At 41.7% G+C, this 24517-nt stretch overlaps 1 protein-coding gene across 5 annotated transcripts in view; it reads left to right on the plus strand.

Moving 5' to 3' along the window:
* Positions 1–24517, plus strand: part of faf1 (Fas (TNFRSF6) associated factor 1) — a 521459-nt gene that overhangs the window by 419871 nt on the left and 77071 nt on the right. For all 5 annotated transcript variants that reach the window (XM_070886900.1, XM_070886901.1, XM_070886898.1 and 2 more), the window contains 2 exons: positions 6853–6933; positions 10297–10374. In XM_070886900.1, the coding sequence (XP_070743001.1) occupies positions 6853–6933; positions 10297–10374 (159 nt within the window). The remainder of the gene's footprint in view (positions 1–6852; positions 6934–10296; positions 10375–24517) is intronic.

The raw sequence follows: 24517 nt of genomic DNA on the forward strand, positions 1-24517 counted from the left end.
CCTAATGGCCTCAACAAATCTGGTGTGCGGCTGCTGTTGCTCATGTTGAGATGCTAGTGGCTGAGTGCTCAAGCCTATGAGGGCTCAGCTGCAAAGGTTTGAGGTTTGTATTTTTGAAAATTTTGAGCCCCTGTCTTAAAAGAGCAGAAATCAAGAGTTTCCAGGTTACAGCTATTTGTGATCTATAGTTCCATGTACATAAGTCCTGTATTTATTCTTTTTTTGGAAACTGCTTGTGGGAACCCTTCTGTGTACTGGAAACGGAGGACAAAAATATGATTGACTATTGCAAAACAGTGACTAAAGTAATTTTACTCCATTGCATCGAAATAAAACCTATAATAAAGCAATATAAGAGATTGCGAACTTTCAGCTTCAAGAACATAGGAAAAAATGCAGTGCTTTCTTAAACTACATTTTCAAATTAATTATACCATCACTAAAAGGTGGGGTAATTTGTCTTCCAATGCCAGTTCCTCTTCATGCTTGGCTGGAGCTACAATCCTCCTGTTCTTTAAACAAAAGCAAAAGGACAACAGTCGGTTTTACAATAGAACAAGGCCAAGAATGAGTCATGAAATTGTTTTTATTTGAAATTGTACTACCATTGACTTGGTACCTGCCTAGCAGATGGTGACTGAACAATATTGACCCGGAATTTGCAGTCAACGGTGACGCGAGTGCGCTCACCTCAAAGAAAGCTATCCACAAAGATCTAGCCATCTCTGCGGCATGAATTTCAGCTCCCCCGACATTGATTTCATGTTGGCGTCAAGTCTAGGGAATCTCCAATATTCAGCAACAGTGATGTCATCAAGCTGGCTAAGCAGCCAATCACATTGAATAATTCTCACACAGACCACCAGGAAGTAAAATGCACTGATTTTCATTCACTTAATTACTCAAATTAGATAGCGAAATAAAGATTGGGACATGCACTTGGGGTTAAGGTAGAAGCTGAAATATTAAAACAAACTTAAAAAAAAATAAAAATACAAAAAAAATTATATTTAAAAACCATGAAATTTTAAAAATTTGACATACCACAAATATAAAATTAGTTTTTCAGGGCCAGAACAGTTCAGTAATATGAATTTGTACGCCATTAAAAAATCCAGTTACACCTCATCCAATAAGACTTTTTCAGGATTTTTAAAAGAATGAATGAAAGATTTGTATTTATATAGCGCCTTTCACGACCACTGGACATCGCAGAGCTTTACAGCCAAAGAAGTACTTTTTGGAATGTAGTCACTGTTGTAATGTGGGAAACGCGACAGCCTATTTGCACAAACAGCAATGTGATACTGACCAGATAATCTGTTTTTTTTGTTGATTGAGGGATAAATAATGGCAGGACACCGGGGATAACTCTCCTGCTCTTCTTCGAAATAGTGCCATGGGATCTTTTACATCCACTTAAGACAGCATACCTCGGTTTAATGTCTCATCCGAACGACGGCACCTCCAACAGTGCAGTGCTCCCTCAGATTTAGATTTATGTGCTCAACTCCCTGGAATGGGACTTGAACCCACAACCAGGGACGGATTAAAAGGGGGGAGGGGGGCAGATGGGGCCCAAGCCGAGAGTGGGGCCCATACAGAGTCGAATTAAGGGTAAGGGTAAACAGTATTGACATAAGTGATGTAGCAAGAAGGGAGTGAAGCCGCGAGGGCTCAGGTGCATGTTATTCTCGACTTGATGTAAACAGACTTTAGATGCCCTTTTTCTAGAGATGCATTCTGCACACAAATCAGGGGCGAAAAAAGGAAAGAGCACCAGCTACGCGAAGAGCAAAACAGACGAGAAGTAGCTCAACTGCTGAAACGAGATAATTTTTTCCAACTAAAAAATCAAGATCATGAAGATGAAGGCCAAGATGACGTTGTGCGGTAAACTTCAACAACAAAACCACTCGTGGCACTGGACCTGGAGTTAGTCGAGTTAGAGCTCCAAGTTCAAAAAGTTGAAAAAGATGCAAACCAACTGGCGCATATTGAGCTGAAAGAGGCACAACTTAGAAGTGACATTGGGCTGTGGGGAGACAATATCTGAGAAGATATGCAAAGTGGAGTGCAAAAGATAGTGAGGGCTGCCGAAACTGTGATTTAAAAACTTACAAAACTCCGGCATGATTCATGCCAAGGAAGGATGTCGCCGACACTGCTCAAAGTCCTTCTTCACATGTGTGCATGAACAAGTAGCCACGTTATTCATGGGTTTACTGACTAGAAGCATGGAGATGAGAGGATTTCCTCTCACAAAAACAGCCACCAGCATAGAGAAGCCATGGTAGTAATGTGCACTAGACAAGCAGGCACTGGTTGTGTGGATGGTCATATTGTCTTCCGCTTTGAAAATGAACAGCAGTATTGAAAAAAGGTGCTAGAGCAGGCTCTCTGTGTGATAACGTTTCTCTGCGAACAAGGTCTTTCATTGCGACGCAGAAACAAAATCGTTGGGTCTCCAAGTAATGGTAATTATCTGGCTGTGTTGGAGGTTCTCGCAAGCTCGATGCATTTCTTGCTGAACACATCAAACAGTTTGCCACCAAAGGCAAGGGGCATACTTCATACTTGTCTTCCCCCACTTGTGAAGAACTGATTAGTCTGATGGGTGGCAAAGTCAGCGACGTTCTATTCAATATCTGTTGATTCAACGTCAGATGTGTCATACTCAGATCAGCTGACATTTGTCATCCACTATGTTCTACTGACTGGTCCTGAGGAAAGGTTCCGAAGGTTCATAGAAACATAGAAAATAGGTGCAGGAGTAGGCCATTCGGCCTTTCAAGCATGCACCACCATTCAATAAGATCATGGCTGATCATTCACCTCAGTACCCCTTTCCTGCTTTCTCTCCACACCCCTTGATCCCTTTAGCCCTAAGGGCCATATCTAACTCCCTCTTGAATATATCCAATGAACTGGCATCAACGACTCTCTGCAGCAGGGAATTCCATAGGTTAACAACTCTCTGAGTGAAGAAGTTTCTCCTCATCTCAGTCCTAAATGGCTTACCCCTTATCCTTAGACTGTGTCCCCTGGTTCTGGACTTCCCCAACATTGGGAACATTCTTCCTGCATCTAACCTGTCCAGTCCCGTCAGAATTTTATATGTTTCTATGAGATCCCCCCTCATACTTCTAAACTCCAGTGAATACAGGCCCAGTCGATCCAGTCTCTCCTCATATGTCAGTCCTGCCATCCCGGGAATCAGTCTGGTGAACCTTCACTGCATTCCCTCAATAGCAAGAATGTCCTGCCTCAGATTAGGAGACCAAAACTGAGTGCAATATTCCAGGTGAGGCCTCACCAAGGCCCTATACAACTGCAGTAAGACCTCCCTGCTCCTATAATCAAATCCCCTAGCTATGAAGGCCAACATACCATTTGCCTCCTTCACCACCTGCTGTACCTGCATGCCAACTTTCAATGACTGATGTACCATGACACCCAAGTCTCGTCGCACCTCCCCTTTTCCTAATCTGCCACCATTCAGATATTCTGCCTTCGTGTTTTTGCCCCCAAAGTGGATAACCTCACATTTATCCACATTATACTGCATCTGCCATGCATTTGCCCACTCACCTAACCTGTCCAAGTCATCCTGCAGCCTCTTAGCGTCCTCCTCACAGCTCACACCACCACCCAGCTTAGTGTCATCTGCAAACTTGGAGACATTACACTCAATTCCTTCATCTAAATCATTAATGTATATTGTAAATAGCTGGGGTCCCAGCACTGAGCCCTACGGCACCCCACTAGTCACTGCCGGTCATTCTGAAAAGGACCCGTTTATCCCGACTCTCTGCTTCCTGTCTGCCAACCAGTTCTCTATCCACGTCAGTACATTACCCCCAATACCACGTGCTTTAATTTTGCACACCAATCTCTTGTGTGGGACCTTGTCAAAAGCCTTTTGAAAGTCCAAATACACCACATCCACTGGTTCTCCCTTGTCCACTCTACCAATTACATCCTCAAAAAAATTCCAGAAGATTAGTCAAGCATGATTTTAGATTAGTCAAGCGTGATTTCTTGCCTATAATCGGTCAAACTGGACAAGAAATAGCAGAAATAATACTGGCCTTTCTGGATGAGAAAGGGATTGACACAAAAATTGTCACGGACAATCTTATGATAATGCTTCAAATATGAGTGGGAAATACATTGATGTCCAAACTATCATCCAAGAGCAATGCCCATAAGCAACTTTTATGTCATGCGCAGCACACTCACTCAACCTTGTGAGGAAAAGCAGTGCCGAATGCAGCCCAGTGATCGTCAGATTTTTTGACATTGTACAAACACTTTTCTTTGCATTGACATATCGCTGGCGACTGCTTTATGAAAAACTAAAGCCTTAAGGGCTGTCTGTCGTCAAACAACTTTCTGCTGCTCGATGGTCAGCAAGGTATGAAGCAGCGTCAGCCCTGCTCAAAGGTTACACTCCCATATGCGAAGTGTTGCAATCCCTGACAACTGATGTGGAACGAAGTTGAATGCCGAAATGAAACTCAGTTGGTCCGTGACAAATTGGGCGAACTGGATTCAGCTATTCTCATTGTTACCTGGACAACAGTCTTGAAGCGCTTTCACCTGACCAATCTCTCGCTTCAATAGACCGACTTGAATCTGAATGTCATGGTGTCCTTACTCGAGTCCTTGATTGATTTTGTCAAGATCTAGCAGACAGAGTTTGAGGACTTCGAAGTCCTCAGGATTAAACAGTTTGGCCACAATGAGTACAATTCAGCTCAGAGGTGCGTCCGGGTACTCAACCGCCGCTATGACGATGGAGATGCTGAAAACACTGTGTTCCACCCAAGGAGAAATTCAAAACTGAAGTGTTCCTCGTCATCATTGATCAACTAGTCAGTACCTTGAAACACCGCCTTGAAGCATAGAAGGAAATCAACTGTAAGTTTGGATTCCTGTCCAAGCTAGCCGTTCTCTTGACTCATGAGATCAACCACGCCGCAGCAAATCTTGCCCGTTCCTATCCCAAAGATCTGGAACCTATGATTAAAAGTGAATTCATCCAGTTTTCTAGCTTGGTGGCATTCTCAACAAAGCTTCAAACCTCAATTTGTGTCAAACAAACTAAGTCAAGAGAGCTGAGAATGTACCAATTCCTCCAAACACACCCCTCACCCAAATCTTTTCTAACATTGGAGTAGCTCTTCGGATATATCTGTCGATGATGGTGTCAAATTGCAGTGGTGAGCGGTCCTTCTCGAAACCAAAACAGCATCAAGGATGAGTTTAGGAACTGAATGGGACAAGATCGACGTAATAATCTTTCAATCATAAGCATCGAGAGCGAAGTACTGAGGACTTGACCTCTCTCAAATCATTGACGAGTTTAGACAACAAAAATCTAGGAAAAGACCAATGTAATGTTATACTTGTAGTTGCCTCTGAGGAGAAAATGGAATTTAAATGACAAATGATGGTCTTCCAAAAAATTGTGCTCTTTTGTTCTAAGTTGTCATTGTTGATTTAGTTTCAAAATATAAGGTTTTTTTAAATTAAAGCTTTGTTTACTGTTTATACAGGGTTTCATCGTGGTATTGGTTTGGAAACACAATAAAATATTAAATGAGTGTCATCATAGTATCAATGAGAACATAACCTGAGATGTAGACCTGACCAGACCTTGACCTGGTGCATAATCAATATGTGACTTAGCTCACTAATGATATTTACTGCAGGATGTGAATGGGAGTAGGGGGCCCATGGCCGAGGTACTGCCCAGCCCACAACCCGTCCCGGCCCACAACCTTCTGACTCGGAGGCGAGAGTGCTACCCACTGAGCCACGGCTGACACCTAGATGTTACAGGGTAAAAGCTTAAGTGCTTGTCAGTTCAGTGATTTTTCAAAGATTGCCGGCTCCATGGAGTTCAACGGTGCATCCTATGGAGAAACATGGAATCACCGACAACAATTTCTGGATTTCCGTGTTTGTGTGCACATGTGCTATCTCAAGAACTTGCTGTCAGTTTCAGAGTAGTGATGACGGCGATCGCTGACAGTTTCACAGTCATTGCTACTACAAAATCTGGGCCAATGAATCAGTAATAATGCTCAATGTTTTCAGGATTGGGGTGAGCTTTATCTTTAAACCACTTTCTTAAAGATTGTTCATCTCCCTCATGATATTAATTGGATGTGGTAAATTGTAGATAGTCATGTGGGAAGCAGGATTGATGTGCCCAAATGGTGGTCATCTATATTTTATACTCTAATGGCCACCATTTGTCAGATTGTTTCAAATAAAATATGTTTTATTTGGTATGGGTTTTTTTGGAATGCAACCATACCATAAGAAACATTTACACTTCAAAAGAAATATAAAATGCCCTTTGTCTGCTTTTCATTGCCAACCATTTTGTTTTAATGGAATCCTGTAGTCATTTTCTATAGTTTATGATTCCAGTGAACTATTAAGGCCATTAATTGCATCTACGACTGGACAACAGAACAATTTCCCAGGTGCTTCTTTCCACTTTGGTGTAACTTTGCTTTCATATTCTGCCATAATGAAGCTGACTGCCTCTTCAACAAATCAAGAGAAGCACAGTAATTACAGAATGGCACCTTTGTTGTGTGTTTTTTTTTAAAATAATTTCATCCAAAGATAATCTGTGCTATTCTACTTATGTCAATTAGTAGTGGATCTGCAACAATATATTTTGTCTTTGAAACTCAATATTTCTAATCATTTAAAACATTCTGACTGCAAACAGAGATTAAACTGCTCATAAATCTCAGTGCAGGGCAGGCCCATAAGCAAAGTATGTTTTTGGTTACCAACTAATTTTGTTCAACGTGTTACTTTTATAAGGATGAACGTGATGCAAGAGAAAGGGTAAAACAAGAACAAGATGAGGCGTACAGAGTTTCCCTAGAAGCAGATCGAGCTAAGGTTTGTTCACACCTGTTTATTATTCATCTTAATGGTATCTGGTAGGATTATATTTTAACCGGATTTAAGAGGGCTGGATTTTCGAGTCGTTTGCGACCGGGTTTTCGCCACATTTTGACACTCTGTGGCGTAAAACGGGGCGGTCAGCTGTTTTTCGCCCGGTCGCGTTCCTCGGCTCGGTTTTTGCGGCAACGCTTAGAAGCACCACCGGGGAGAGTTGTGCCGGGGGTGCAATGGCTTGCATTGTGACACCGCTGCGAGTTTCGACAAACACCCAACCCGTACACCGTAAAACGTGCCCCACGATGACCGCCACGGAAACCACAGCGGTGCAGTCTTGGCGGTAAGTTGGAAAAACAGCAAAAAAGGTAAGGTAAGTTTTTTTTTTTAATCTTTTTCCAGCGATTTGTGAGGTAAGGGTGTTGGCAATGTTTTTTGGAAAAAAAAATTTCCCCTCCCAAGGCCTTTCTGGCCGCTCTCGGCCCCGCACAGAAGTTGGCGAGGGTCCCGTTTTTGCACAACAAAAATAGTTCAACGGCCAAATAATGAAAGTTAAGCAATTAGTCGCTAACGTTAATTGGGCGGTAAATTTCCCACACCGACTCTGTTTTCGCCGCGAAATCGGCAAAGCCGGAAATCCAGCCCCATGATCTTCAAATAATTTTTTTTTAAACAAGTTAGTTTGACCTCCATAGTGGGGCTTTCTTTATTTCACCAGGAGAAATGTGGCTTAGTATTTCTAGTAGCAAAGCAATTAGACTTTCAGTCAGAGTGCCCAGATTTTTTACGGAATTGCTTCTTTTTAGATTGATTTCACATTTATCAGTATAGGCTTTAGAATAATGCACTGATATTTTCAGCATTTTCACCAAAATTTAAATGCTGGTTATTCTACCTCAAAGTTTTTACTGGGTGCAGAAACAGATATGAAAATTGATCCTGAATCAAAAAAGTGTAAATGTTTCAAATTAGTTCCTTGTTTAAATACAAATAGAAAAACACCTTCATTTTGATCCTAGTTTAACTGATTACTGTGGGTTTTGGGATAAGCCTTTTATTATTTGAGCTTTGAGCACATGGTTTAAGTGATTTCGTGTTCTTGATCCAAGAATGTGTTGAAATCTTTGCAACTTGGTCAGTTATTGTTCATTTCACGATTCAATCAAAGCAGTGAACGGTGCAGCAACTTAGATTTATTGTTTTGCAATTACTGAACAAGATATTACAGAGGACCATTAGAAAGACTTCAGGGCCATGAACCCTTAAACTACGGGTATTGGTGAGGCCCCACCTAGAGTACTGCGTACAGTTTTGGTCTCCTTATTTAAGAAGGGATATACTTGCATTGGAGGCTGTCGAGAGAAGGTTCACTAGGTTGATTCTTGAGATGAAGGGGTTGACTTAAGGTTGAGTAGGTTGGGCCGTGATTCATTGGAGTTCAGAAGAATGAGAAGTGATATTATTGAAACATATAAGATAATGAGGGGCCTCGACAAGGTAGATGCAGTGAGGATGTTTCCACTCATGGGGGAATCTAAAACTAGGGGGCATAGTTTCAGAATAAAACTGAGATGAGGAATTTCTTCTCTGAGGGTCGTAAATCTGTGGAATTCTCTGCCCCAGAGAGCTGTGAAGGCTGGGTCATTGAATAGATTTAAGGTGGAGATAGACAGATTTTGGAGCGATAAAGGAATAAAAGGCTATGGGGAGCGGACAGGGAAGTGGAGCTGAGCCCATGATCAGATCAGCCATGATATTGAATAGCGGAGCTGGCTGGAGGGGCCAAATAGCCTACTCCTGCTCCTATTTCTTATGTTCTTATATACTGGCAGGTACAGTGATATTCCAGTCTTCCTGGGCTAACACTGAAATAAACCTTAATATTGCAGTAATAACACTACTTAGATGTTGACTTCTGTACAATAATAACAAACAAAAGTTTATCTGAAACCCTGTGTCCTCTCCAATTAAGAGCCAATCTCCAACTTCCCACTCCTCTTGGGTCTCTTGGGTCCTGGAAAGCAGCATCTGCACCAGACTATGACTCCTTCCCTCTCCACCACCTGTAGGAATCCCTTCAATGTGACTTCCATCCTTCCCTCTGTACTCGGACTGCCTTGATCAAAGACATTTTGTGTGACTGTGACCATGATATGTTGTGCCTCCCTGGTGCCCCAGTGTGTCCCATTCCAACTATTGAATATCTTAAACATTAAAAATTGTTTACTTATTTGTTTTCTTCAGTTTCCCATATACCATCATTCATTTTGGAGGAAGTACCCACATCGGGAAAATTGGTTTCAGACTTGACTGAAAACCAGATTCAAAAGAATATTTTCAAAGCCTGCCAGAAGGTTGACATCACTGCCAACCAGGAAAAGTTCCTGCAGCAAGAGTTAACTTGTCTGTAAGATTTGCAAATTGGTTGCACCCAAACAAAGTAAATTGTCCATGGCACAGTAATGATAAATAATTAGTCCCAAATCCCGTTCACCCATCATCCCTGTGCTCGCTGGCCTATATTGGCTCCTGGTTCGATAAGGCCTGGATTTTGAAATTCTCAAACTTGTTTTCAAATCCCTGCATGGCCTCGCCCCTCCCCTATCTCTGTAATCTCCTCCAGCCCTACAACCCTCCAAGATCTCTGCGCTCCTCTAATTCTGCCCTCTTGAACTTCCCTGATTTTAATCGTTCCACCATTGTTGGCCGTGCCTTCAGCTGTCTAGGCCCGAAACTCTGGAATTCTTTCCCTGACTCTACCTCTCCTCGTTTAAGGCACTCCTTAAAACCTATCTCTTTGATCAAGCTTTTGGTCATCTGTCCTACTATGTGACTGTGTCAAATTTTGTTTGGTAACGCTCCTATGAAGCACCTTGAGATGTTTTACCATGTTAAAGACACTTGATAAATACAAATACAAAAGCAAAATACTGCGGATGCTGGAATCTGGAATAAAAACAGAAAAAGCTGGAAATCTCAGTGTGTCAAGCAGCATCTGTGGAGAGAAAGCAGATTTAACGTTTCGGGTCGACGACCCTTCATCAGAACTGGAGAGATTTATAAATACAAGATGTTCTTGTCAGAATTTAGTGAAAGCTTTGGGATTTTTCCAGCACTTCTTTCAAACAAACGGTGCAATCAAGAGGACACTTCATCTTTTTGTATTAGAAATATATATACAATAAGTAAAATGTAAAATGTTACCAAGGAATATCTGTGCCTTTTTGTGTTCCATTTATCAAATTCGAAATGGAACTTGTAAAGATAAAACAATGTTCTTGTACTATATATTTTTTAAGTGATATGTTAAATTGCTTTCAATTTAATGTGTTTACATTCTAATTTTATTTATTCTTAAATCAGAGAGAAGCACAGGAAAGAGAAATAGCAGAGCAGGTGCGTCAAGAACAGATTCGAAAAGAACAAGAGGAAGAACGTGAAGTAAGACTTTATATTAACCGAACTTTTTGTGTTCTTAGCACCTTGTAGTATACGTAAACTTCACTAACGAGGTCTCGCCATCAGCACTGCTTTAAAATCATAATTGCAAAGAAGTATAATTAACTTTAATGCATCTTTTCCTTGCATCTTTTTCTTCTATTAAAAATATTTTGGTTAAACAATAAGTGCTTATGATGCCGTCAGAGAAAACTGTTTTGGAGAAGTTACTGTGGTGCAAGGGAGGGAACTGAATTAACATGGATTGTTGAAACACAATTGGGTTAATAGTTGCATCTCTGTACCCATGTTAATTTAACAGCAGATTAGACATTAGAACACTAGCGGCCTCGAGCACCATCTTGAATAAAATCAAACTAAGTCACGTGGATACAGGTGGGACGATAAGCAATATAGGCTGCATGACATTGTAGTAGGTCGAGGATTCAAACCCAGGAGGACATTGGAGACTGAGGACGCAGCTGGAGAAGAGTGTGTGTTTTTAAAAAAAAATAAAAGTTAATTTTGCTCTTGTCCCTCCAGTGGGAAAAATAATTATCCAGTAACTCCAGCGCATATCTAGCCCATCTGAAGAGACAAATGCAAAAGATTTAGTGGGTGAGGCAGAAACTATATCAAGGTTAGAATGGATAGTTCTATGAAGGACAAAGGGGTTGAAGAGGGTGGGTGAATGTGATTAGAACGTTATGTTCATATGGAGGGTAAACACTAACATGGACAGATTGAGCTGAATGACCTGTTTCCGTGTTGCAACTTCTATGACCAAGAAATTGATAAAAGGAAAATAGAATATGAGAGTAAACTACCGAGAGACATAAAAACAGACTGTTAAAGCTTCTGTAGGTATGTAGAAAGAAAAAGATTAGCAAAAGTAAATGTGGGTCCCTTACAGGCTGAGACAGAAGAAATTATAATGGGGAAAAACAAAATGGCAGAGAAATTAAACAAATTCTTTATGCCTGTCTTCACTGAAGAAGACTCAAAAAAAACTCCCGGAAAAGTGAAGTACCAGGGGTCTAGTGAGAATGAGGAACAGAAAGAAATTAGTATAAGTAAAAAAAAATGTTTCTATGAAGAAATTAATGGAACTGAAAGCCGACAAATCCTCTAGACCTGATGGACTACACCTCGGGTTTTGAAAGAGGTGGCTATAGAAATACTGGATGCATTGGTTGTCATCTTCCAAAATTCCACTGATTCTAGAAAGGTTCCCATGGATTGGAAGGTAACAAATGTCATCCCGCTATTTAAGGGAGAGGGATAACAAACCAGTTAGCCTGACATCAGTAGTAGGGAAAATGCTGGACTCTATTATTAAGGACGTGGTAACAGGACACTGAGAAAATAATAATAGGGTTGGGCAGAGTCAACACAGATTTATAAAAGGGAAATCATGTTTGACAAATCTGTTAGAGGTTTTTGAGGTTGTAACTAGCAGAATAAATAAGGGGGAACCAGTGGATGTGGTGTATTTTGATTTTCAGAAGGCATTCAATAAGTTGCCACACAAGAGGTTATTAAATAAAATTAGGGCTCATGGGATTGGGAGTAATATACTAGCATGCATTGGTTAACGGACAGAAAACAGAGAGCAGGAATAAAAAGGTAATTTTCGGGTTGGCAGACTGTACTCGGGTACCGCAAGGATTAGAACATAAGAACATAAGAAATCGGAGCAGGAGTGGCCCATTTGGCCCCTCAAGCCTGCTCCACCATTCAATAAGATCATGACTGATCTGATTTTGGCCTCAACTCTACTTTCCTGCACATTCTCCATAACCCTGGACTCCCCTGTAGTTCAAAAATCTGTCTATCTCCACCTTAAATATATTCAATAACCCAGCCTCCACAGCACTCTGGGCTAGAGAATTCCAAAGATTCACGACTCTCTGACAGAAGAAATTGGCGACCCCTAGTTCTAGTTCTAGATTCCCCCATGAGGGGAAACATCCTATCTGCATCTACCCTGTCAAGCCCCCTCAGAATCTTATACGTTTCAATAAGATCACCTCTCATTGGGCCCAAATTTCCCCAGGAGTTGCACCGTTTTTTTTTGGTGTAACTTGATTTTTCTGGTGTATCTTTTTAGTTGCAAATATGGCCATTTAATTTGCGCCAGTGTAAGTGAGTTAGTTAGGTTTTTTGTTTGGTCAGTTTTTTTTTCAAAAGGGGGCATTCATAGCCACTTACACCATTTATGTTAATTTGGCCAGAAAAAAGGTGTATTAAACTAACTTAAGGCAGCGTATGTGTCCACTTTTGTCCGCACAAAGACCTTACAGTTAAGGAATCGGTGCAAATAATTACATTTAAAGCACCACCAAGCATCAAACAAAGCACAAAAAGTAATAAGCAATGAACTAACAAATAAAATAGAAGCAACCCTGTACCTAAAGCACCAAGACCAAAGTAATAAGCAATCAATAAATAAAAAATAAAAAAATAGAAGGAACCCTGCACCTAAACAACATTTCAAGCACCACCAAGCACCAAAGAAAGCACAAGCAGTAATAACAATTCAATAAAAAATAAAGAAGTGAAGTAAACAATTAAAGTAACAAATAAAAGTACTGTATCAAATCCTACTTTAAACTGAAGGCTGGCCGTGCTGGAGTCTGTTCGGCCAGGGCAAAATGCGGGACACCAGCAAGCCCTTCAGCCAGGGCAAGAATCGGGAGAACACGGCAGGCTGGGGGCGGGGAAGAGAAACTGAGAAAATACGCGGCAGGCTGTGTGTCGGGAGGGGGCGGGGGGGGGGGAGAGAAATGGAGAAAGAACGTGGCAGGCTGTGGGGGAGGGGCGGCAGTGGGGAGGGGCGGCAGGAGGGAGAAGGCTGAACTCTGCAGGCTTGGGGAGGGGAGGGAGGGAGGGAGAAGGCTCAACTCTGCAGGCTTGGGGAGGGGAGGGGGAAGGAGGGAGGGAGAAGGCTGAACTCTGCAGGCTGTCGGGGGTGGGGGCTGGTGGTGTTGGGAGGGAGAAGGCAGAACTTTGCAGGCTGTGGGGGGGTGGGCGGGAGTGGTGTGTGGGAGGGAGGGGAGAAGGCAGAACTCTGCAGGCTGTCGGGGGGAGCGGGGGGGCTGCTGCTGACGAGGAGGGATGGAGAAGTCACATGATGGGAGGGGGAGAGAACAAAAGACCTTTGGGCTTCTTACCTTGTTTGGGGAGTGAAGAGCTGAGCTGTGTGTTGTGTTAATGAAATATGATTCAGTTTCAATGTAAAAAATATTTTATTGAAAATTTTAGAATGTACACTTTAGTGTAATTTTTTTTATCAAACTGTACTTTAATATTACTCTAAGATCGCTTAAAAACTTTAAGATCACTTATAAACGTAAAGTTACATCACTTACAAAACAATTTAAATTTGAAAACAGCTACAAGAGTAAAATCAACAACAAAAACAACAGCAGCAAAGAAAGGCTGCACAAATCTCAGATCCACACCTCTGAATGTGCACTGCTTCATGGGGGGTGGTGGTGGTGATGGTGGTAGAGAGGGGGGTTACGGCTTGGGTCTCTACAGAGACTGGTGCGAGGATTGCCATGGGAGTGGCAGTGGATTGGTCTGGCTGTGTTCCCTTATTGCAGCAGCTACCTCCCTGATGGCCTGTGCCGTCGTCTCGGCTGCCTGTGACATTCCCTCCCTGATGGCCTGTGTGCCGTTGTTTCCGCTGCCTCTGAAATTCCCTCCCTGATGGCCTGTGCCGTCGATCCCGCTGCCTCTGAAATGTCCTCCCTCATGTCCCGTGACATTATTGCAATTTCTGCCGTCGGTGTCGTTACCTCATTACCCACCCCACTGACGGTGTTCACGAGTGATCGGGTAAGCTCATTGGTCTCCACACCCATTGCTATTAATTAAAAAAAACACATTAAACACCATAATATGAAATAAAAAAACACACCTCACTGAATTAAAATTAATTGAAATTAAAGTTAAAAATGTCTTAGAAAAAATATATATTTTTCCAATTTTTAAAAAAGGTTTTGTAATTAGGGTTAAAAATAAACTTACCTTAGTGGGGAGGGTTTTTAACATTAAAATGCGTTTTTAAAATTTTATTTTTATGTTTTTTTTATGTTTTAAAACTCTTACGCTGGTAAAAGTAGGCTATGGGCCTGCTTTTACCAGGTGCAAAAGTATTCAGGACATTTGCTGGGCAAGAGATGGGTAAATACCACAATCTTGCCCATGCGAATGTCCTGGCTGTGGGAAAGAGCTTGACAGATCGGAAAAGCTGGTTTTTGACGCATGCGCATTGCGTGCCGAAAACCGGCTTTTGCGATGTTTTCCCAGGTCCGTACACACTCTGTATGGACCTGGGGTGGCCGGGATTTCTGCCCCAATGTATATCAATGATTTGGATGAGGGGACCAAATGTAATATATCTACATTTGTTGATGACACAAAGCTAGCTGGGAATGTAAGTTGTGAGGCGGATACAAAAAGACTTCAAGGGGATATAGACAGACTCGGTGAGTAGGCAAGAACATGACAAATGGAATATAATGTGGAGAAATGTGAAGTTATTCACTTTGGTAGGAAAAATAGAAAAACAGTATTTTTTAAATGGTGAGAGATTGGGAAATGACGGTGTTCAGAGGGACCTGGGTGTCCTTGTACGGGAATCACTGAAAGTTAACATGCAGGTACAGCAAGCAATTAAGAAAGCAAATGGTATGTTGGCCTTTATTACAAGAGGATCTGAGCTTAAAAGTAGTCGTACTACAATTATATAGGGCCCTGGTGAAACTGCATCTGGAGCATTGTGTACAGTTTTGGTCTCCTTACCCAAGGAACGGTATACTTGGCATTGAGGGAGTGCAACGAAGGTTCACTAGACTGATTCCTGGGATGGGAGGATTGCCATATGAGGAGAGATGGAGTAGACTAGGCCTATATTCTCTAGAGTTTAGAAGAATGAGAGGTGATCTCATTGAAACATACAAAATCTTACAGGGCTTGTCAGAGTAGATGCAGGGAGAATGTTTCCCCTGGCTGGGGCATCTAGAACCAGGGATCACACAATAAGTGGTTGGCTATTTAGGATTGAGATGAGGAGGAATTTCTTCACTCAAATGGTTGTGAATCTTTGGAATTCTCTACCCCAGAGGAGTGTGGATACTCAGTCGTTGAGTATATACAAGACAGAGATCGATCGATTTTTGAATATTAAGGGAATCGAGGGATATGGGAATAGTGCAGGAAAGTGGAGTTGAGGTAGAAAATCAGCCATGATATTGAATGGCGGAGCAGGCTCGAGGGGCCAGATGGCCTACCCCTGCTCCTATTTCTAAGGGGCCCAAATTTCCCCAAGAGATGCCCCGTTTTACTTTGGAGTAAGTAGTTTTTTTTGGAGTAACTTAAAAATGCAAATTTTCTCATTTAACTTGCTCCAATGTAAGTCAGTTAGTTAGTTTTTTTTTCTAGTTTTGTTTGTTCTCTCCAAAAGGGGGCGTGACAAGCCACTTACACCTCTTCTGGCCATAGAAGCAAATTTGGCCAGCTGAAAGTTATTCAAACTAACTTAGGCCAGTGTATGTGGCCACTTTTGTAGGCACAGAAAAACCTTACCTACATTTAAGAAATCAACGCAGGTAACCAGAGTTAGGGGGTGGGGGGAGGTGAGTTAGAGGATTCCAAAGCTCTAAAGATCTTCATAACATCAGCACAACATTACAACACAACAGCTGCACAACATAATCACAAATAAATGAAAGATAAATCAGCTACAGAAAATAGAGCAGTCCTACCTTGCCGACTGCAGAACGCAGCGGCTAGCCCTCCCGCCAGGACTAGGGGCGGCAGGCACGCATGATTGTAGGGGTAAGGGATTTTTACTTTTTACAGTTGACCCTAAATGTTGCGTGGTCCTAATGGAGAATGATTCAGTTTTGATGCAAAATATCTTTTATTGTAAATTTTACAGTGCACTTCAACGATACCACCACCAGCAACAGCCACAACAGGAAAGAAAGTCTGCACCCATCCCTCACCCACATCTCAGGGAAAGTGCACTTCCTTATAGGGTCTGTGATGGTGGTGGTGGTGGGGGTTGGGGGCCTGGCTTGGGTCTGACCGATGGCTGGTGCGTGGAGTGAAGTGGGAGTGGCATTTGAGTCTCCGGCCTTTGTGCCCTTATTGCAGAAGCCAGCTCCCTCATGGCATCTGCCATCGTCTGCACACCCTTTGAAATGCCCGCCTTCACTTCCCGTCTTAGTGCAGAGATTTCAACCTCATCATGCACCCCACTGATGGCCGCCACGAGTGATCTTGTGAGGGCATTGGTCTCCTCACCCAATGAAACAACCTGATTAACCTCTGCTGAGGGCTGCCTCTCAGGAGAGACTGGTCGGTTTCTCCTTCCCCTCGCCGTGGGTCTGCCTAGTGGCACCCCTCCAGTTCGAGGCGTAGGCTGGGACGGTGGGGGACTGGATGTCCGAAGATGCATTTCCCGACCGCCACTCGAGTCTGTGTCCTCGGAAGGTGTGAACCCATGAAAGGTTGCCGAGGAGCTAATGAATGGGTTCTGGCAGTGTGATGCCCTGTGATATGTCCTGACCATATCGTGGTCAGTATTCTCCTGAGCACACACTTCCATGGACCCCTCCTCCTCCTCCCCCCCCCCCCCTCCGCCACCCACCTTGATCTGGAGCGCATGCATAGTCTCACACGTAGCAGGCCAGTCAGCAGGTTGATTTGAAGGGCCACTATGCATTTTAATGACTCACCCTCACCCTCGCATGTGGGTCCAGCTTGTGCAGAGCTGATTCTTTTTCTGCCGGTGCGAGTCAGCAAGGCAGGAACCCTCTATTCCAGGGGTGTCAGTTGGTGCAGATTTGGTGGACCTCATCCTGTTCTAGTTCGCTCCCTCTTGTTGTGGGCCAATTTCTTCTGCAAAGATGAAAATATTAATTGTCAATACATGGTGCGCTTCTGATGGGTGGGACAATACAGATGCTCACATTTTCCACTGCAATTCAATTTAAAGATGAAGATATTACTTACACTCACTACTTGACCAACGTCCTGCCATTTCTTCATGCACTAGCTTCCAGATCTTGCAATGTTGACCTCAGCGAAGATTCTTCTGCAATGAGGTTCCATCTTTTTCTCATTTCCTTGGGTGAGACCTTTGCTGGACCACTCTTTCTGATATCCAGCTCTTGCCATTTCTTCTCAATTACAGTCACTAATTTCTCCCCTTCCTCGTGGAGGAAATTCTTGGTTCGTCTTGCACGCTCTTGCGCCATTCGTCTATTGGACTCAAACGCAGGTAATGTTCAAAGATCACACTTGCATCTCTCTTGCATCTATCCAGCACTCCTTTACACTCCCTCAGCCACACAAAAATCAATATTCAGACCTCACCTTTTATATATGCTCCATAACCAATTATTCTGAGGATGCTCTCCCTTTAATTGGCCGATTGCCAAGCTTCCAGTTACACTGTGCATGCGCACAAACTGAACCACAAGCGCTGCCGAAGCTTTCCCCCCCCCCCCCAGGCTCTGCTGCGCGACGCCGATGGATCCGGACGACGAGGGAGCGGCCAAATTCACAGATAGATTTTTGGCGGTTTTTTTCCCTCCCAGGAAGTAGGCGCACCACATCGAAATACGCCGCTCTAAGCGGCTGGGGAAATTTGGGGCCAAGATTCTTATGTATGTTTCTTGTAGATGAAGTTACTGAGGATGAGGAGTCGTTTCGTGCAGAAACTGAGGGAGAAATTCTGGGTGGGGCTGGGAAAGGCATCAGACAATGAGGATTTTAAAGAAGAGGCAAGATGGGTAGAACAAATTTAGGTGCTCAAAAGTGAAGGTGCCACATGAGTGGGGAGAGGGGCTAATGCCATCACCACCGTGGTGGTTTGGCCAGCAGACATAGTGAAAGATATAGCCAAGTCTGATGCCTTCGGTAAGGGGCAGGGTGTCGCCATCTATGAGCCAAGTTTCTGTCAAACCTAGAATGTCAGTTCAATGATCCACAATAAAGTTCTAGATGGCAAAGGCCTTGCTTCCTAGTGAATGAACATTCTGGAGTGAAATTTGCCTTCATCTCACCCTATCAAGTGGAAACAGCTTCTCGACTTCTACCTTATCGAACCCCTTCATAATTTTAAAGACCGCAGTCCAGTCACCTATCTGCCTTCTCTTTTTTACAGAAAAGAGCCACAGCCTGTTCAGTCCTGATGGTTATAACCTCTGAGTTCTGGTATCATCCTTGTAAATTTTTTTGCATCGTCTTCAGTGCCTCTATATATTTTTTATAATTATGGAGATCAGAACTGAGCAATACTCTGTATGATTTATATAAGTTTAACATAACTTCTGTGCTTTTGGATTCTATTCCTTTAGAAACTAACCTGCATTTCTACTTTTCATGATTTGTGAATCCGTACCCGTAAATCCCTTTGCTCCTCTACCCAATTTAGACTCTTATTTTCCAAGCAGTATGTGGCCTCTTTATTATTCTTACCAAAATGTAGCACCTCGCACTTATCGATATTAAAATTAACTTGTCATTTACATGCCCATTCTGCAAGTTTGTTAACATCTTTATTTTGTTGCAGTCTTCCTCCGTATTAACTATATCCCCACAATTTAGTGTCATCCAACAACTTTTAAATTGTAGTTCTGATTCCTGAGTCCAAATAATTTGTGTAAATGGTGAACAACAGCAGTCCCAGCACCAATCCCTTTTGGAATACACCTTCTGCCAGTCTAAGTACCTTTAACCCCTACTCTCTGTTTTCTGTTTTGTAACCAGTTTGCTATCCATTCTGCTACTTGTCCCCAACTCCACATGCTTTGACCTTAGTCATGAGTCTGCTATGTGGTACCTTATTGAAGGCCTTTTAAAAATCCAAGTATATCACATCCACTACATTACCTTTGTCTACTCTTTCTGTTACTTCTTCAAAGAATTCAATAAGGTTGGTCAAGCATGAAATCGTGCTGGTTATTCTTTATATTTTCTTTATTATATGGCAAGGACACATGAAGGGCGAGAGACATTTAGAAGAGAGGGGAACAGAGAAAAAGAGTTTAAGAAACATCTACAGAGATAAGAGAAAGTGTAGGAGAAGCATATATAGAGAGAAAGAGATGGACAGAAAGAATTAAGAGTGGAAGATAAGCACAAAGACCATTGCAGGAAGCAACTAATTTTATTTTTATCTATCAGCAACTAACTTCCACAATTTTTTTTAAGCTTCATTTAGTATCACACTGTACACAGGTAAAGTAGACTAGCAACATCTCTCAGAAGTTGGGAGCTCAAAATGTATTAAGTTGCATTTTCACAAGATAATTATTGATGAGGAAAACCATTCAGGGAAGAGAAAAAGGATCAAATTGGCAAAAGAAAAAGTTATCGTACTCCAGTGTGATGAACTATTTTATTGTATGATATGGCTGATTTTTTTAAAGTTAGTATTGGCATATCTGGACACATTCTGGGCGATTTACATCCCTCCACTGTCTCGTTTACACCTAAAAATGGGGTGGTAGCAGGACCACAATAGCATAGAGAGCATTGACTGCTGGTTGTCCATTTTGTTACATGGGCAAACCCTAATTTATATGGCCAGCAGTTCTGCCAGAAACAGATGGAGGACTCATTAATATATGCAAATATGGTTCAAATGACATTGTCAGGACCCCCAATGCCAGTTTCATATCAATCGGGCACTACTACTGCTAATTACTCAGCCCGCCCACAAACCATGGGTAGTATAGGTCAGGGGGCAGCTATTACAGTGCTATTTAAAGAAATACTCACCTTCTTTCATTTAAAATGCTGCAAAATTTTAGAAGTTCGTTTTCTTGTAGTTTATCATGATTTTTCGCCACTTAGACTATTTTAAAGTGCTTGTACTGGCTGTAGATCATTTTGAACATTTGAAGGGATTCTGGCAACGTGCTTTTTTATTCTTCATGGGGTTCTTCTATCAATTCCACTCTAGTTAGAAGACATCAGCAGGAGGAAGAAGCAAATAGAAGGAGTCATGCCCACAGGAATCCTTACCCTCCTAACACAGTATATCGGCCCAAGACACTATACCTGCGGTTCAGCTAGGAGCAGTGCATAAGGAGGCTACGCTTCTTTATGGAGGCTGATGTATCGCCTCCTGCAACAAGACCTGCAATCAACTGCCACAGCTAGTATAGCATTGCCTTTTGCAGTTAAGGTCACTGCAGCAATTTCAATCCATCTGCAGTTCATACTTGCAGTAAGTAGGTGATTGATGCCATGTTTGTGAAAGCTTACACTTTCTTTACTTTCCCCATGGACAACCGAAAGTAACAGTATAGGGCTGTGCGGTTTTCACAAATTGCGGGCTTCCCCCAAGTTCAGGGCGTCATTGACTGCACCCACATCTCCCTGCGAGCTCCTCCAGATAGAAACATAGAAAATAGGTGCAGGAGTAGGCCATTCGGTCCTTCGAGCCTGCACCACCATTCAATATGATCATGACTGAGCATGCAATTTTAGTACCCCATTCCTGCTTTCTCGCCATACCCCTTGATCCCTTTAGCTCTTCGAGTCTCAACGCAAAGAGCATGAAGAGGCCAAGCGCAGGCAGCGGAAGGACCGCGCGGCAAACCAGCCCCACCGACCCCTTCCCCCGACGAATGTCTGTCCCACCTGTAACAGGGTCTGTGACTCTTGTATCGGACTGTTCAGCCATCAAAGAACTCACTTTGGGAGTGGAAGCAAGTCCTCCTCGATGCCTATGGTGATGATGATTTAGCCATAAGGGTCACATCTAACTCCCTTTTGAATATATCTAACTAACTGGCCTCAGCAACTTTCTGTGGTAGAGAATTCCACAGGTTCACAATTCTCTGATTGAATTGGAAGGGCTTACACTCTGTTAATGTGCAACTGGTGTGTACTGAGCAGCTCATCATGCAGGTCTGTGCCTGCTTTCCAGGCAGCTGCCATGATGCTTTAATCTTATGCCAATCCTCCATCCCCCCACCAATGTTTCCTCTATTTTTTGTACTGAGCGGGCCACAAACTCCTTTGAGTGCGATCTTTCCGTCTGTGAGCAAATTTTACAATAACAACAACTGTTGCAACAACAACCACTTAAAAGCATATATACAGTAATGCCATATTGCCACTCCAACTTCTCAAATCATGAGACAATCAGACAAGGTTCTATCCAAGTTTAACATAACTTTTCTGCTTTTGAGATGAATCCCAGTGCTTTATTTGCACTTTTATGGCTTTTTTAACCTGCATTGTTACTTTTACTGATTTGTGAATCTATACCCCTAGATCCCTTCGCACTTCTACCCCTTTTAGATTCTTATTTTCCAACGATTAGGCGGCCTCCTTATTCCTCCTACTAAAATGCACCACCTCATACTTATCTATTATTGAAATTCATTTACATGCCCATTCTGCAAGTTTGATTATGGTAGAATTAATTAAAAGCCTTTAGTTTGTCATGTACAAACTCTATTTAAAAAAAAATACTTGTCAGAAATGACTGGGATACAAAAGAACTGCATAATAATGCATTAACACTTCAGAAACGTCACTCAGTTACACGGTTATGTATCGACAAACACCGAAAGCTCAAGATGAGCTGAAAGAGGCATATCTATTCGTGCAATTAGTATTAATTTAAAAGTTTTCAACGTATCACTATAGCAATGGCTGCACGAGCAGCAGCTTTCCTATGGTGCTGACATACTGTACGTCCACATAAGTAGTTAGAATACTAATCACAATTCAACCAGACAATCAACAAATAGAAAGTTCACAGTATTAAAAAGAATTGAATAAAAACAGATATCTGTATTTTCAACTTCATACAATCACTTCCATTAATAAACGTCTTCTTGAACCAGTACACCCCCATGTAACATGTCAGAAATGCAGAAAAACACGTACGCAATTTGCGTCACCGAGTTAAAAACAGGAAAACCTATGATTTGTCAGAAATAAACATTTATCTTCCTTCCTGGATAGGAGAACCAGGTTGATTTGGAAACTAATACAGTGATGTAAAGATATTAACTTACAAATTTCACTTCTAATGTTTTTCTCTCAAACATTCTCCACAATATTAATGCCTGTTCTTATCACGAGAAATATTGAATTATTTTAGGTACGTCACAATTAAATAGTGGGAAACAAACTTGATTGTACTCTCAATTTTGAATCTCGTAGTCAAACATTTATATCAAATCGAAATTGTACATTATCAGTTTAATCAAAGTATTTTCTGTGTCTATCTCAATAAACAAATAGTGGTTTCTTCTAAAGTAGCTCCTTGCAATTTTTATACAACTTTACATAACTCTTGTTTCCATTAACATTCCACTAAACGTTTGAGGAAATCTATTTATACATTATTCCTGGGACTTGTTCGGATTATAGAACGACAGACAAAAAATAACATGGTTTGTGTTTTTCCCCTTTTTTGGTTCTCTTCCTAAACATCTTAATGATATATTTTTTTAAAGTCGGTAAAAACTCATATGTAACTCCTACAAATCCTCCCCTGCCCTCCCTCTCCTCAACAGCATGGTTGCATGTTTGTGTAAAGCTACTCACTTCAGTCGATCGTTCAAAATCAAACATTGAGAAATTTCTATTTTAAAACATTTTAAGCATTTCAGATCCTCTTTAAAAGTACTTGTACTTCAAGATCTGGTTGAAACTTGTTTGATTTTTGCTTGTTGGTTCCAAAATCATATTCAAAACTTAGGTGAATAAATTAAAATTAGTGTAAAATACTAAATGTCGTCTTCACTTTTTTTGTGAAAAGTCCATTTAAAAACTGTTTAAATTCTTTCAAATCTCTTTGCAGCTTTGACATAAGAAGTTACTCCAATTTCTCTTTCCCTCTTCAATGCTGTCATTAAACATACAACAAAAAATAATAAAATTAATTCTAATTCCAAATCGAAGAAAGTGAACAAAGTGGTAAAACTTCCTAAGAAGGCAGTGAGATTATCTAACCCCAACTTTGGCGATGAGTTGCAATCAGTTTTGGACAAGTTGTTTCCTCTCTCCCTTCTTCCCCCCAGCCCCTCTCCTCTCTTCCCTCCCCCCGCCCCCCTCTCTCTTCCCTCAGCTCCCCCCCTCTCTCTCTCTCTTTCTTTTCTTTTTCTTCTTTCTTTCTTTCTTTCTTTTTCTTCTTTCTTTCTTTCTGTCTTTCTTTCTTTTTCTTCTTTCTTTCTTTCTTTCTTTCTTTCTTTCTTTCTTTCTTTCTTTCTTTTTTTTCTCTCTCTCTCTCTCTCTCTCTTTCTTTCTTTCTTTCTTTCTTTCTCTCTCTCTTTCTTTCTTTCTCTCTTTCTTTCTTTCTTTCTTTCTTTCTTTCTTTCTTTCTTTCTTTCTTTCTTTCTTTCTTTCTTTCTTTCTTTCTCTCTTTCTTTCTCTCTTTCTTTCTTTCTTTCTTTCTTTCTTTCTTTCTCTCTTTCTCTCTTTCTTTCTTTCTTTCTTTCTTTCTTTCTTTCTTTCTTTCTTTCTTTCTTTCTTTCTCTCTTTCTTTCTTTCTTTCTTTCTTTCTCTCTTTCTTTCTTTCTTTCTCTCTTTCTCTCTTCCCCCCCCCCAATCTCTCTCTCTCTCTCTCTCTCTCTAGCCCCCCCGCCGCGCCCCTCTCTCCTGCCCCCCCCCCCCCCAAAGGAACTTGGTGTTTTGAAAAGATAGACAAAAGGGAAAGGGAGGGGGTGGTGGTGGTGGTGGATAGCCCTGATCATAAAGGATGACATGACGATAATAGGAGGAAGGATCTTGGCTCAGAAGAGCAGGAAGTTGAGATGAGAATTAACAAGGGGCAAAAGACCCTGGTGGGAATAGTTTATAGGCCCCCTAACACTAGCTATAATGTTGGATAGAGTATTAATCAAGAAATAAGAGAAGCTTGTCACAAATAATGCAATAATCGTGGGGGACATTAATCTGCATATAGACTGGATAAATCAAATTTGCAAAACTAGTTTGGAGGACGAGTTCATGTAATTGGTTCGAAACAGTTTCCTAGAACAAAACAACAATCAGGGAAGAGGCTATTTTGGATCTTGTCTTGTGAAATAAGACAGGGTTAATTAGTAATCCCATAGTGAGGGATTCTCTGAAGAAGATTGATCTTAATATAATA

Source organism: Pristiophorus japonicus, chromosome 8 (assembly GCF_044704955.1).
Source record: "Pristiophorus japonicus isolate sPriJap1 chromosome 8, sPriJap1.hap1, whole genome shotgun sequence".
NCBI classification, from domain to species: Eukaryota; Metazoa; Chordata; class Chondrichthyes; family Pristiophoridae; genus Pristiophorus; species Pristiophorus japonicus.